The following is a 16,263-nucleotide window of genomic DNA, read 5'->3' as shown; positions in this document are numbered from 1 at the left end:
CCGCCCCCTCCCACATGTGTGTGCTCCTTTGCATGCCCCTTCACCTAGGCACATGCCTCTTCTGCCTTCCCATAGTTCGTCCCTGGTACAATTTCTGAGGCAATTCACAAATTTTTTTAACCAAATTCAGCATTTATGTATCTGATGTGTCAACATGAGCACAATTGTTGTGGAGGCTCATTTTGACAAATTGGACATGATTGTGCTGACATTTTTTTTTGTGTAAAATTAAGCAGTTGAATTCTTAATGAATCAGATGAAAGTTGTGTGTGATTTTACAGACCAGTGATGACGTAGGGATGATGTAGTTGGCCATCTTGAATATATTGCAATCTATAGACAAAAAACCTTTTTTTATTTAAGGGGAGGGCATTTTTAATAGCTTAATGCACACAATGTTGTATAATGATAATGGCAGAGAGTGTATAGGATATTTTGTCTTTGTCGGTATGAACTTTGTGGTCAAAGCCTCATTGCAACCTCACTAAAAGCTTAAAATGTAATGGTGAGCACAAATTTCACTTTTTTTTTTTGGTAAAATTTGGTGCAGTTCCTTCTGCCGATTGATGTATGAAAACACCAGTTCACCAGTTTCTAAATCCTTAATCCCACCTAAATCCCTTAGCTGATCATCAACTTTTATCTTAAAGAGATACTGACATCAGAAAATAACCTTTTTTATTATCTATTGTCTTTGAATTCTATTTATAATTTTGCCGCAAAAGTATTTGCCTGATGCTTTTACATTACCTTTCTTACCCCCATATTCCTTTATGAGGGGGCTGCCATATTTGTGCAGCAGTAGTCCAAACTGACAGGTTAAGAAGGGACAGTCAGGTTGGCAAAAGTCAGGTTTAGGAACTTCAAGTGACAATTACTTACTGTACAAAAGCAGAGTTTTCCGTTCAACATGACCTATTGGTAACTTTTAATATAGATTAATATTTAAAAAAAAAATTTTAGTGTCAGTATCACTTTAACACCTGCCTTGTAAAATTAATTTACTATTATCCTTTTTCTACAGCTTCTAATTACTTTTTACTACTTCTGCAGCATGTGCATCTATTTGTCCATAGTATATAATTATTCTTCATTCTGTCAACCCCCTAAGAATGTATTGTGCTTGCAACTTTCATGTTCAATGTGTGATGATCAGGTATGCGTTTTATTGCCTTTTTGCTCCCCTTTGTCACTGTAGATGACATTGTAGAACAATGTCCGGAGTATATTATGCTTCCTTATGACTTATCTTGATGTTTTTAGTAGGATGCTTTCTCAGGAGAAGAATGGAACAACATCAAGAAAACGAACTTCTCAGTGATTTCTACATATATCTTATTGGATTGTGTGATCAGCCTGCAAATGTCATACCAGTTAGCAGGTCTTAGTTAGAGTTGACCCATCTGAAGACATATTTTAATATTTTTGTTTCCTCTATGATCATTTTTTTTGTCTCATGCTAATTTGCTATTATTCTCTGCAGATGGTAAAACTAAAAAAGACCGGAAAAAGAAGAAGAAAGTGTCAAATATCATCTCGTTTGATGATGATGATGATGGGGAAAATTTGGGTGATGCTTCAAAGAAGCCTTTGAGTAGCATGGAGAGTTCAGAGGAGAACTCTGACAGATGCATTGCAGCATTACCTCACTTTGAAGATCAATTTGAATTGAACTTGCATACGAATGAAAGCCCTCTTGCCTCCTGGAAAAGCGAGTTTCCCTGTGTTAATGGAAATTTTGCCTATCAGAAGATGGATGTGAAAAGCATTGATGATGAAGACTTAGATGACTGTGATTCATATGAACCAGAAATTGCCAACAAAGGAGCAAAAGCTGAGAATTCTTCCTCTGATATGTAAGTTTATTCTAACTGCATTACGGTATTTAATTGTACTGTGATTTCCTGCTACGCAACCTAGATTCTAGGGAAGAGTACAGATAGGGAATTAATTTACAGGCGTGGTAGATAAATTGTGGGATTTGTGGAGCCTTGGAAACTCTGCTAGTAAGCAGGTTATTAGAAGTTATTAGAAGTGATGTTTATCGTCTGATTATTTTCTTTAACTTTGCCGTAAAGTTTGAAGGCATAAGAGGTCATTTATGACCTCAAGTGCAGTAAGCAAAGTGCAATTTGGAGTGCAATCAACTTTTTTCCTTTAATATAATTATTTTTTTCCCAGAATTCTAGTGTTATTGCACTCTGTGGGGAGTTGCAATTGATGCATATATGCAATTGCACTATAAATCAGACCGAATTCCAAGTCTAGTTGGCATCATTACTGCCATTTGCTAGTAGACTGACATGTGCAGACATAATTGCACTGCATCTATTGACAAATAGTGCAGTGGGAACACTGAGGTTACTGCCTGGTTTGGAGGTGGTGGATGCTCCAAGGTTCCATTGTCAACAGGGGAGCTCAATTTCAGAAAAGGAGGCAGAAGGAATGCAGTGGCTACAAGTGCAACAATATAGATTTGCAAGGAGTGCATTTTGATGCAAGTACCTTTAAAGAATGTGTTTTTCTTCCCAATTGTCTGTGGGAAAACTGTGCTTGCAGTCATAAATTACCCCTATAGACTTTTGTATTCATAGAGATTTTCTTTTTTCGTTTACATTATGGAAAGAGCTGCTATATAACTTTGATTTATAAAAAAAAGTCATTCTCAAATTTTCTTAGTCTTTGAGCATTTTTTTATGGTTTTTCGTTCTTGTGCATTTATCATTTCTTGCTCAAATGTGGAAGAATGAAGTAAATTTACATCTTGACTTACAAAAAATCTGACCATGACCAGGGCCAGATTTATGGCAAGGCCACAAGGGCACAGGCCTAAGGCGGAAAGATTTTAGGGGCGGTATGCCGCCTAGCCACATTCTAAGGAGCGTGCACAGGATGCAGGCGCTTGGACCCTGCAGCCTTGGAGCGTTAAAGGCCGAAATCTGGCCCTGACTATAGCTAAAACATGTTGGGTTAACTGCTCAATAAAACAAGCAACTTTTTCTTCAAGTACTGTAAGGATATAAGCACAGGAGTTTATTTTACTGAAATACAATACTTAGGGTCACATTTACTAAGCTTGAGTGAAGGATTCGAAGTAAAAAAAACTTTGAATTTCGAAGTATTTTTTTGGGTTCTTCGACCATCGAATAGTCTACTACTACCTTCGACTTCGATTCGAACTAAAAATCGTTCGACTATTCGACCAATCAATGGTCTAAGTATTGTCTCTTTAAAAAAAAATTTGACTACATACTTCACCACTGTAAACCTACCGAGCTACAATATTAGCCTATGGGGACCTTCCCCATCAGTTTTCTAAGGTTTTTTTGATCGAAGTCAAATCATTCCATCAATCGATTAAAATCGTTCGAATCGTTCGATTGCATTAATACAGGAGTGCATTTATGTAACACTATGGGGGGGCGGGGGGCGCAAGTGCAACTCCTTTATGGCAGTAACATGCACAACCTAAAGCAATAAGTGATTGGTGCAGGACCGTTATGAGATGCAAACTAATTGGAATTGACTCTTTGCCAGCAGAACAATGGCAAAATACACATCTGGTTAGTATTTTATACCTCTTTATTTCACTAATATTTAACATTCACATAGGACAAACTGCAATTTTTGGGAACATTTTCATGTAAAATCCGGAAAAACTTTACTCAAAATCAGGAAAATGCACCCATTAAAATGCATTATAAATTGGTGGGACCGCAACAAAAAAATGTAAAAGGCGAGAAAACTTAAAATCAGGATACTTAAAATTGAGGTTTCACAGTATTTAGCTTTTTATTAAGCAGTTTGTATTCAGTTTGCAATCTCCGCAATCTGGTTGCTAGGGTCTGAATTACTGGCCTGTAATTGCCAGGCTGAGATCATAATCCATTTTTTAAATACAGAAATTACATCAGCTTTCCTCCGATCCATAGGTACCAAACCAGATGAAACAGAGTCTGGAAAAATCAGAAATAAAGACCGGTCTATAACTATACTAAGCTCTATTCCATCTGGCCCTGGCGCCTTGTCCACATTAATTTTTAGTAAAGACTTATGAACCATATTCTAAGTCAGGTACAGACTAATTTGAGGTGAGTCACCAGTGCAGCTATAAGGTGGGTCTTGGAACTCCCACTCCTCTGTTGAATACACCGAAGAAAAGAACTGATTTAGCGCATTTGCTTTTTTGGTATGTTTTACAACCATACTGGTACCATTATTTAAAGGAGCCACACTCTCAACCTGCATGTTTTTACTATACTTAATATACTTAATATACTTTAATATACTTAAAAAACTTTTTGGGGTTAGACTTAGCCTTTGCTGGAATGTGCTCCTCGTTTTCTACCGTTGTCTTCTGGATTGCTGTTTTACAACATTTATTATAGTGTTTATATTCATTAAATGCAGCTTCTGTCCCCACAGACTTGTAGTTTTTAAATGACTTTATCTTCTTTTCTATTAACTTCTTTACTTCTATATTAAGCCACATAGGGTTATTCTTAGTGCTTCTACATTTACTCCTTAAGGGAATAAATGGAGAACAGTAACAATGTAAATATCATTTTAAATGGCAACCATTTCTGTTCAGTGTTTGTAGCAGAAAATATAATGCCCCAATCACTGAAGGGCAGCCCAATTTTCCCTTACTATGCCCACTACCTCATATAACCTGTCTTCCACAGAATCCCTTATTTCACCCTCCCCCCATGCCTAGTTTAAAATCCCCCCCAACCCTCTAGCCATCTTCGCCCCCAAAGTAGCTGCACCATCATCAGTTGTCCCAATTGTTCAATTATAGGATTAAATAATGTAACAAAACTGTATTTCTAGGTCCCTAAACCTATGTTGTTATATTGAACCCTTTATGTGATACGAAATTGGCTGCAATTGTTCTCTTATATTTTAGGGTTTCTGTAGGAAGTATGGATAATCCTCAAGTCTCTTGCTGGGCACCACTGCAGGTTATCCATGATTCTGATGTTTTATTTCCAGTCAACACCAATGATTCCTGTTCTCATTCTGGTAAGAAACCTCTTCATGTATTAATCTTTCACATTAGTGTGTTTTTTATAAGTTTACTAGATATACCTACAGCCCTTGTCCAGTACAGAAATTAACTGGCATTAGTCTGTCTTTAGGTAGTGCCCCATTGATAACTGTAAGGATTGTCTCTCCGTTTGTATGAGTTTGTATTTTTTATCATTGCATCAAATTAATAGGACTGTTTCACATTTGGTGCTTCAATTGCCAGTAAGCACTTGGAGTGTGTGGAAGGTATGGAATACTGTGGGGATTGTGTTGCCTGTGGGGCAGTGGGACACAAAAGGGTAAGTTAAGTGAGCCTAGTAATGTCACTACTGGCGTATCTGGGAAACACAAAGAAAAACTTGTAATGCTTCTATTACTTATAGGTCTATTTGCTGCACTGGCCATAGTCGACGATGCAGCTAAAAAGTTCAGCAAAGTGTAGCTACAGAAACACTTCCTTCTGCTTCTGTCAGGCAGTGTCTCAGGTGAGGAGCACCTGCCATAGCTGAACTAGAAAGTACATTTTAATGTAGCTTGAAGGAAGATTATCTTGCCCTTTAGAAAGACTGGTATCCCTATAAAACTGTAAACTTGGGCACCTAGTTGTATTTATATATACATAATATATACAATACCTTGAAAAAGTAATTAGACTGTTAATGATTTCATTTTACTGAATAACAAACCCTACACTGAAATCATGTGCTCAGTATAATATAATTTATTTCAAAGCACAGAACCCATTTGTTTATAACTTTGGCCCACTGTTCAAGTCCTTCTCTTTCTCTTATTTTTCATTTATAATGTTGAGGCAATAGGCCAATATTAAGTAAGCACTATTCCTTTATATTATTCTGTCTATAACTATTTTGTCTCCTGTGGTTACGCTGAGGTTTGCAGATGTTGAATATTCATCTGAAATGTAAAGCTAAATGTAACTATTGTCACTGATAACTTATTTATTACTATAAAGTCTTATTATTGAAAGAAACCACATAAAACTCAGTTGTGACGAGAATGTATGTAGACACAACTAGGCATTGTTTAGTTTCAGATCCTTCTTTGCAGCAAAGTGTGGCTCCTCTTTCATTTCCCATTCTGACTCTGTAAGCTTTCCGAAAGTGTTTTTTGTTGTTGTTTAGCCTCTGTTTTGCATGTTGTCCTTCCTCTTCTGTTATATCCATGCTACCTGCAATTTGGATGCTTTATAAGTAAACTGCAGTAAGTTATTGACTTGGCATACTGGAATTCTGTCAAGCTAAATTAATTGATTTCAAATTCAGATATTTTACCGCCACATTAGTTTTAATGTAGGAATTAGAAGACAATTTTTAAAATTGCGGTGTGCTTTGCAGAGCCATCCCACCGATACTTTAGATCAGTCATCCCCACAGTGGCGGAACTACCGGGGGAGCAGGGGGTGCGAGCGGGCCAGGGCCCGCACCCCCTCAGGGCCACCCGGCAGTCCGTTCGCTGCTGAAAATGCCTGCAAATGTGGCCGTACGGAGGGGGGCGGGGCCCGGCTGCGCGTCACGCACCAGGGCCCGCCCCCCTCTAGGATCCCCAACCAGTAGCTCTTGAGCAACGTGTTGCTCTCCAACCCCTTGAATGTTGCTCCCAGTGGCCTCAAAGCAGGAATTTATTTTTTAATTCCAGGCTTGGCCAAACAGAGTACGCTGACAATCCACATAGGGCTACCAAATGGCCAATCACACTACTTATTTGGCACCCCAAGAATATTTCTCATGTTTGTGTTGCTCCCCAACTAATTTTTCTTGTGAATGTTGCTCACGGGTTCAAAAGGTTGGGGATCCCTGCTTTAGAGCATGCACATATGAGAGAGCAGTTCGATTTGGAACGTAAATGTATATACACTGCCTGACTTAACTAATTTGTTTTATTAGCATTTATTTACTGACCATTTATTTTACAAATTACTTTCTAAGTACTGAACCATCATATTTATGCAAGCAAATGCTTTATCCGCATGGCTACATCTGAAACAGTTTACATACTAAACTTATTACTGCTGATGTTTGTTCCAATATAGCTTAAGCAAATATTTTTGGATCTGGAGAATTATGAAGTGCTCAGAAATGATTGTCTTCCAGCTTGGGTTATATAACCTCATAAAGGCAAATTAAAGAAGCCATTTATCTGTATTAATGACTCCAGTGTCTATGATGGATGGCATTTTAGTGTTGAGTTTGCTTAGCATCAGAATTAAAGCTGCTTAAACACTTTTTTAGTTGGCCTATTTGTATTCATGTAGCCATAAAGAGTCACAGTTAGGGAATAATAGTTATAAAAGGACATGTCAACCCAAAAAATATTTTTTGCCTAATAAAAGAAAACCTAATTCTAAGCAACAGTATAATATACATTCATTACAACATTTTTCTGGTTTTTAAGTTTTTTGAATCACTGTTGAAAGCAGTTGGGGCTCTGGCTTTTGAAACAAAGTAACACAAGCCAATGGATTGACAGATCTGTCTTTGATGGAGGACAATGTTGTTTAAAAAGTAATAACCAGGAGTTAAGCAAATGCTGTTTTTACATTTACAAATAACTTTTAAAGCACTAACAATTTTAAATAAACTCATATTTATAAGTCGCTTATAATTGTATTTTCTTTTATTAGACAAAAAAATTATTTGTTTTTGGGTTGACGTCCTTTAAGATTAAGAAGCAATGTATTAAAGTTCTGATTTGAATGGTGTTGATCATGTGAGAGTTACACTTTATTTATGTGCCACAGACGACAATTTGGATAACCTGCCTTATGGAGAGGAAAATGAGAATGCCACCATTGCTGTAGAACTCGCTCAGAGAGGATCAGATATTCAGTTCAGGTGCTTTTTTAAATTATTATCATTATGTTATCAGGGCCGGATTTACATAGTGGGCACCCCTAGGCCCACTGCCGTTTGTCGCCCCCATCCCCTCCCTTTATTTGCACAAATTTTAATCACCGGGACCGGAGCAATGGGGATTGGGCAGGGTCAATTTGAAAAACTATTGGATCTACTGCTTATTCCCAGTGTTTCTGAAGCAATGTGGTGTGGTGTGTTGTTGGGCAGCATGCCGCCCCCAAAAATCTGCTGCCCTAGGCCCGGGCCTTGATGGCCTTTCCACAAATCCGGGCCTGTATGTTATAGATAAAGTTTTAACATTGTTTTCTCAAAATTAGGTGCTTCCTTCTGATGAACTTCATTACCAGGCACCCCCAGTGATAAACTGAAGTGGCACCCTTAAGCAGTCTTCCATCCAGCAATGATTCTGTTTCCTCTCAGCAGAGCCATTCCATTGTTTATCCTGCCCACAAATGCCTTCTTTCATAACCCGTCAATATATGTTCCTAGTCTTGTCCAGTAGTGCCAGTTCATACTTTCTCATCTCACAGGGCTGCCCTTTAATGAAGTCAACTATTCTGTCTTTCTGCCATTCACAACTATGAAACATTTCTTTTATATTTGTCCTCTACTCAGCAGTGGATGATTTCTTTGCACATTTGCAGTGCATTCTCTCTATGTAAAAGGGCATCCTTCCTATTTCTATCCCTCAGTACAACAACATCCTTATCACCCCTCACTTATTGTAACCTGTCCCCTTACTTAATGTAACTTCTCCCCCATGAGCAATGCATTCTGTCCCACTCCTTTTGTACCCCCCCATATCCCACATGGAGTGCAAATTCACCCCAGACAGAGAAACCTCCTCAGTGCACTTGAACATTACTAGTGCATCGAGTTTCCTTAATATAATATTAAATAACTTCACTCTCTGAACAGTAACAGCCACAATACTATTTTTTTTTTTATATCCCTCCTATTGTTAATGGGTTTGACCAGCCACAGGTTGTTGCATGTTTGGCTCTCTTTGTTGTTCAACTGACAATTGTTATATGAGCTTTTCACAGCTGACCTGTCATAACTTAAAATGTGATTTGTTTATGATTGGCTTCATTATCACATTTGGGATGTCATCTTCTGACTGTAGAGGCTGGAGCTCCTATCTAATTGCATTAAACATGTTATATTTTGACTTGTTAAAATTAGAGCTAGAGGTAGAATTGAAATGTATTAATACTTCCAGTTTGTCTCAGTGGTAAAACATGAAACACCTGCAGTATGTTAAATGTTTTTGCTAGGGTGAAAGCGTAAATAATAGTAAGATACTGTAGAAAGGTAGTTCGTTAATACAGTGGAACCTCAATTTTACATCCCCTGACTCCAAGTTTTCCCTCATTTTACATGTACATGGAACTCCAATCCCATATGCCTGATGAACACCTGGTCTGATTCAGTAACACAGTGACACATGTTGAATCATTTTGAAGACAGTGGCTGATCTTTTTATCTTCACCAGAAATGAATAGAACTTTACTCTCTCCATATATATATATGTCAATTTATATATATATGGATGATTTTACCTTAATGCATTACTTAATGTTGTTTTCTCTGGCCTTGACAGTATGGAAGCCAGCCCTCCTATCACTACCAATGCAGTGAACATTGTCTTGCCTTCAACACCTGGTCCAGAATCGATGACAATTAGTAAGTCTTTTTTTAACTTTGAAATAAGATAAAGGTTGTACAGGAAACCTAAAAAAACATATTTAAATACAAACAGCTTGCTTTGGTTTAATAAAGTATTTTGTAAAACTGACACCTTCCTATTAGTGGAAGTATGTATCAATATCAGTATATCAAATATTGATATACAATTATACTTTGACATGCTGAAACCCTCTGTATACAGGTCTTGTTACACTTTGGTCCAGCTTTCAGGAGGCTCTGTTTGCAGTACTCCTGGTTTTTATGCAACTAAAACTTGCATCTATGTCAGGAATGCAAAAATAAGCAACTGCTTTAAGGCCACTGAAAGCAACATACAAGGGGTTGGTGAGCAACATGTTGCGCATGAGCTACTGGTTGGGGATCACTGCTTTATTGTTTATGTGCCAGAAACAGCCAAAACCGCTCCTAATAATTGGCTATACATTTATAACTAAATGTATGCAGCATATGAGCTTTAAGAACAAAATGTATTCCTGGATATTCTTTATATGACTTGCTTTTTGCGGATACATCTTACTTTAATAAGCACAACAGCCACTAGGGGGGGAAATTGTTCTTTCTTTCTTCCCTTTTTGGCATACTTGCCTTCAAGTCTGTTGTTGTTGCATAACTTTTTTCACGCATCTATCTAAAATCCTGTGTTTGATAAGTAGAATTTTATATTTGATCTCCCAGCAGCGGAGGTAGGACGTACCAGGGAGTGCGTGTATTTCTTTGTCTAAATCAATTGATGAATGCGAGACGCTAGATCAATAATAGCAAATATTCACAGATCTAATATGCTGGTAACATTTCCTGTACAATACAGCTTATTAATTCTCAGTATGAAGATATGCTGACACTGCCTTCATACGCATATGTACAGTATACCTTCTTTTAAGCAAGGATGAGTGTATGAAAGGACTGTCCTGCAGCCATTAGTGTGGATTCTAAGTAAGAGGGAGGCTAGTTGCATAGCAACCAGATTCTAAATGGAATGCAGGTATAAAATGTGGAATAACGAGCACTGGGACGTAGGGAACCTCTTTTACTGTTTTTCTCATCAGTTACTGAAATATTGAAACAACGTCTGTCTAAACTGCCTTTTAATACCTTTTTACTTGAGCATTAATGGAAAAACTAACTTAAGTCTCTTTAGTGGAAGTCACATTATGGTAGTTGCAGGTCTGCTTGCCAGCACTACTGAAGTTAAAATGATTTGATTCCTTCCAATGGTTAGCAATTGTGAGTAGCTATATACACAGACCCAAATAAGAGCAGGACGTTTTATCAGTTCTCTTTAAGGATATCACAAACTGTACATGCAATTCCTGATCCTACTTGACCACAAGCAGAAATTTTGCAACTTCTAAAATCTGTGATCTGTAGGGAACCGAGTTATATGTTGAAGTGCCAAGCATCCTCTTGGATTTTTATATAAAGCTCACCTTTGTCATTTATGCAAAAACCACTATTACCCTGTAACAAGCATTATCTATGTCTGTAATGCTTTTATTTGATACAGCAAAATTTTAAAGGATGTTTGGTTTGCATTGGCATGCCACCTAATAGACTTTAGAGGGCAGATTTATCAGAGAAAATTTTTTGCACCTAAACTCCCACATTAGAGTTATATTTTCGAAAAACTCAAATGTCTGTGAAGTAATAAGCAAAAAATGTTGAAAATTTTAATGTAAAAATGTGTTATCTATCTAAAAAACTTGATCAGTTAGAAATTTCTGGACTTAGATTCCATCAATTCGAGTGTTTGCGGAAGATAAATTCCATCAATTCGAGTTTTCCCCCCCTGTCGTTTTTTCATTAAAGTTTTTGACATTTGGATTTTTCCATGAACACGCTAACAATCAAAATCCGAGGTACAAAAACATGCAAAAATATGCCCGTAGGGGTCATTTTAGAACCACAATTTTCTCGCAGTCAGCTGTGTGTTAAACCCTATTATTTAACAGTACTTCTGTCAAAATGCTCTGTGTGCACTTCATTCTTTGGCGCCACTAGTCCTTCCTATCTACTGTTCGGAATCTATCACTGCTGTTAATGGACCAGGTGGTAGCTCCAAGGTTCCTTTTGTCTGCGTCAATAAGGACAGGGCACCGGAAATGACAGCAAGTGGAATTCAGCGCAAATGGCTATGATTTGTTAAGAAGTGCTTAAACAGTTGCATTTATTTTGACAAATCAGCCGCAATTATGCCAGACGCAACACTCCCTTGAGACCAAACATGGGAAAAAAACTTGGCAATTAAGTTTGAAATTGCACTTTGCTGTCTGTACTTGCTACTGTCTCTTAAACCTACAGATACTGGTTAAATTTGCAATAAAACAATCTTTTTTCTTGTATTACATATAATGCAGCATATGACCTATGTAGCAATGAAGCCCACGATTGATAAAAAAATACTGACCAGTATTTGATCTCACTTTATCAACAATTTTAGGAAGACTGTAGGCTAAAAAAAAAAAAAAAAAACTTCAGGATTTACTAAAAGGGAAACAAAATGACTGCTTGCAGATGTCTAAATATATACCAACAAAGGTATAAAAGCTTAAGCTACTAGGCTTAAAAACACCACAATTAAACCTGTTTGTGAAAAATACTGATTAATGTGCATTCTTCTGTACACCCATGTATGGATAATATGATGATAAACACATTCAAATATGCTGAAAACAACACAGGGCTTAAGCACATTAAAAGAGTATTGATGCTGAATGATTGTCCAGTAGGGGTGGCTATAGAGCTAGTAAAAGAGAAGGAAAGGTATTATCACTTCTCTTACCTGAGTGATGGTAAGTTTGGTTAAAACTGCACTGGGTTGGGGTATTTCTTTAGTCGCCCCAATCTTCTTTTCTTAGGCCTGGGGCTCAAAAAAAACCCTAAAAAAGTATTGGTGCCATACTTTGGCCAAAATATGTCGGCCCGAACCTGCCTGACCCGCAGATCCCGTGGGTAAACGCGCGGGTCCCATTGGCCTCGGGTCGGCCTGCACATCACTTATAGGTATTATTATTATATAGGTATCCAGAAATTTGTTATCCAGAAAGATTTAAATTACGGGAAGGCCATCTACCATAGAAATTTTTTAAAACATGATTCCTTTTTCTCTGTAATATTAAAACAGTAGCATGTACATACAGTAGTTAATTTAATCCTTATTAGAGGCAAACAATCCTATTGGGTTTATTTAATGTTTAAGTGATTTTTTAGTAGATTTAGTATGATCATCCAAAGTATGGCAAGACTCCTTATCCAGATAACCCCAGGTCCTGAGCATTGTCCATAACAGGTCCCATACATGTATGCGAGTCCTACACTGCCTATTAGCATTCTAAATTCGGAATGTAAAAAAAGTCGATAACGGAAAAAATATGCACAATGTGAAAAGTTATGCCTTTGCGGCAGTAACATTTTTTTCCCCACAATTTAATATAGCTTTTGTGAACCCAGACACTGTTTAGTGGCCACTTCCAACAGTGGAAGGAGGTTTGCAAATGTTATAGTTTGCTCCAGTGTACAGTGAATGTAATAAAAGTTCTTAATAAAAAAGTCGTTATGTTTGCTCCAAAAGAGTACAACACCTTCAAGCACTTCTTAAAAGTGTGCAATTAAAATTCACAATGCAACAGTTTAAGGAAGAATATTACATTGCAAAATGTGAATTTTTATTCTTATTTGTTTAAATTCTTCTCTTTGTGACTTTTATTACATTCCCCCATTAGTCTGTAGTCTTCTTTTAAAAATCATGCCCCCCAGCAAACAGTTTAACATAGTAAGTAAAGTTAAAAAGGACATACTTCCATCAAGTTCAACCTTTTAACTCTATATTAACCTGTTTAACTGCTACTTTATCCAGAGGAAGGCAAAAAAAAACATTTGAAGCCACTCCAATATGCCTCAGAGGGAGAAAAAAATTCCATCCTGACTCCAAGATGGCAAGATGACTAGTCCCTGGATCAACTTGTACTATGAGCTATCTTCCATAACCCTGTATTCACTCACTTGCTAAAATGCCATCTAAACTCATCTTGAAGCTATCTAATGTATCAGCCTGTACAACTAGTTCATGGAGAACATTCCACATCTTCACAGCTCTCACTGTAAAAAAAACCCTTCCGAATATTTAGGTGGATCATACTTACATCTGATCGTAATGGGTGACCTCACGTCAGCTGGAAAGACCTACTGGTAAATAAAGCATTAGAGAGATTATTATAAGATCCCCTTATATATTAATACATAGTTATCATATCACCCTTAAGCGTCTCTTCTCCAGTGTGAACGACCCCAACTTGGCCAGTCTTTCCTCATAGCTAAGATTTTCCATACCGTTTACCAGCTAAGTTGCTCTTCTCTGGACTCAAATTCAATAATGTCCTGTTTGAGCTCTGGAGACCAAAACTGTACGGCATATTCTAGATGGGGCCTTACCAGTTCTCTATACAGTAGAAGAATGACCCCTTCCTGCAGTGAATCAATGCCATTTTTAATACAGCTCAAGACCTTATTTGCCCTTGATGCTGCTGACAGCATTGCTTGCTACAGCAAAGTTTATCATCTACAAGGACTCCAAGGTCCTCCGTGTGACTGAGTAAGACCATGTTGCACTGTGTCACATTATCCTTTTCATAGGTAAAACAAACTTTACATTTCCAGTTATCTTGTAAAATTTCAGAAAGATTAGTCTATTAAGTGCCACATCATAATTACAGACTGTAACGTTCAACATGTTTTTTTATGTAAACATCAAAGTTAAGTGACATTTGATTTAATTAACCGCCCAAGGAGTCTGTAATCTATTAGAATGGGATTTGGTTCTGTATCGCTAGCGTTGTCTGCTGGATAAATAGGTATTGTCAGAAGCACAGAGGATGGATCTATGGACACAGCTGCAGTATTGCTTTGTAGAAAAGTACATTTGAAATGGGAAAATAAATCATCAGAGTAACAAAGCAGCATTTTTTTATATCCAAGTATAAAAGCTGTGGCCCCAGCGCTGTTGAGATTTATCACTCTCACAATTTTTTCATGGTAGAAACTGGCCACATATTTGCCTTTCCTAATTGACATGTATGCATGTAGCATTTCATTTGTGCCCAAGCTATGTTTTTGGGCTCTGCATTAATTGAAATGTAACCATTGTTGTGTGTCCTTGGGGCAGACAGCAGCTCTATATAACAGTGTTAGCGTGCAGGTCATGGGACTTGTCACACTTCCTTCTCAGACTGATCTGTCATTGGAAGGTGAATCACACCTCTGTGCTAAGTGAAGGAATGAGAGTGCCCAAGTGAAATGGTTGCAACCTCCTCTCTGCTCCCTGACGGGCTGTTACTGTTTAGCAAACAGCTGCGGCTGCCGAGAAAAAAACGGCTACCGTCGGCAGTGCTTTCAAATCTGTGTTAATGTAATAAATGTTCCCCTGTGTCTATTTCACATCGCTGCTGTTTTTCTTACACAAAACATAGGCAGCAGTGGGAGAAGGCAGGAATGAGAAGGGTTGAAAATGTGCTTCTAAATGCATTGGTTGCACTAATGAAAGGGGCAGCATGGAATCTGTTCATTTTCAGGCACAAAGCACTGCGTATCTTGACAGCGCTATATAAATAAATGATGATGATGATGATGATGATGATGATGATGAAAGTCCCATTCATCGCCAGTGGTTATTGTGCACAAGAGTGTTGTGGCACTGATTTAGTGTCACTTGTTGTTGTGCAAAGCCACACTGTTTTTGGGGCTGTTAAAGGCATTCCCTCCACATCAAGCCTCTGCCTGCCTCTATTCTGTACCCATGTGCTCCAGATAGTATGTATGTGTTTATTTATACTAGCACCACAAATGTACTGTACAAGGCATAAACACAATACAAACTGGGCATTTATAAAAGTAGACTAAAATGCATCTATGCTTAAGGCCTTTGGTGTTTCACTACACAGTTGGGTTTCCTGCTCCAAAGAGCCTACAATCAATTAAATAGGGCTATTAAACACGTACACGTTTAGTGGCTTCTGTGCAAAGAACAATGGTGGTATGTTTTGCAATATTCTCCCTTTTAGTAAATGAGCCCTACATCATGTGCCTTTATATTTCTTTTTCACGCTGAGAGTATATATCTAGATAGCGATATAGCAGCTGAGGTTGAATAAAGACATATTAAGTTCAACCTTTCTGTGTAAATAAAACCTGACTGCTCCAGATCCAGAATTAAGACACAAAATGACTGATTACACAATGAGACACTCCTTTTAATATGACACCTATATCATTACTGATGCAGCCAGTTCTTTTCCAAAATCAAATAATTAGTTAAATCCATGCCACGTGTGTGTAGTTAAGGAGTGTATAGTGATTGTAGTATTACAGTATGTATAGATATGTATTATTATTATTAATTATATAAGGAAGGACCATCTTCTGTTGCATTCGTATTGTAGCATAACCAAGCACTTGAATATTCTGTTAAAGGGTGATCAAAAACACAAGTCAAGGAATGGATGCAAGCACATTTCCAAATACTAAATATACCTTGGAGCACAGTTTAATTAACCATTTAGAAGTGGAAACAGTATAGTACAGCTGTAAATCTGCCAAGAATAGCCCATGCATCAACGCAGAGTAACCATGCTTAATGTAAACTAGTGAGGTAATAGGA

The 16,263-nt window shown here is 37.6% G+C and overlaps 1 protein-coding gene across 3 annotated transcripts in view; it reads left to right on the top strand.

The window, feature by feature from the left end:
* snx29.S (sorting nexin 29 S homeolog) overlaps positions 1–16,263 on the top strand; it is a 327,158-nt gene that overhangs the window by 27,017 nt on the left and 283,878 nt on the right. For all 3 annotated transcript variants that reach the window (XM_018239096.2, XM_041579205.1, XM_018239098.2), the window contains exons 8-11: positions 1,484–1,856; positions 4,910–5,025; positions 7,790–7,883; positions 9,508–9,590. In XM_018239096.2, the coding sequence (XP_018094585.1) occupies positions 1,484–1,856; positions 4,910–5,025; positions 7,790–7,883; positions 9,508–9,590 (666 nt within the window). The remainder of the gene's footprint in view (positions 1–1,483; positions 1,857–4,909; positions 5,026–7,789; positions 7,884–9,507; positions 9,591–16,263) is intronic.

The sequence above is a fragment of the Xenopus laevis genome, chromosome 9_10S (genome assembly GCF_017654675.1).
Source record: "Xenopus laevis strain J_2021 chromosome 9_10S, Xenopus_laevis_v10.1, whole genome shotgun sequence".
Taxonomy (NCBI): domain Eukaryota; kingdom Metazoa; phylum Chordata; class Amphibia; order Anura; family Pipidae; genus Xenopus; species Xenopus laevis.
This window is presented reverse-complemented; position numbering and strand designations above follow the sequence as displayed.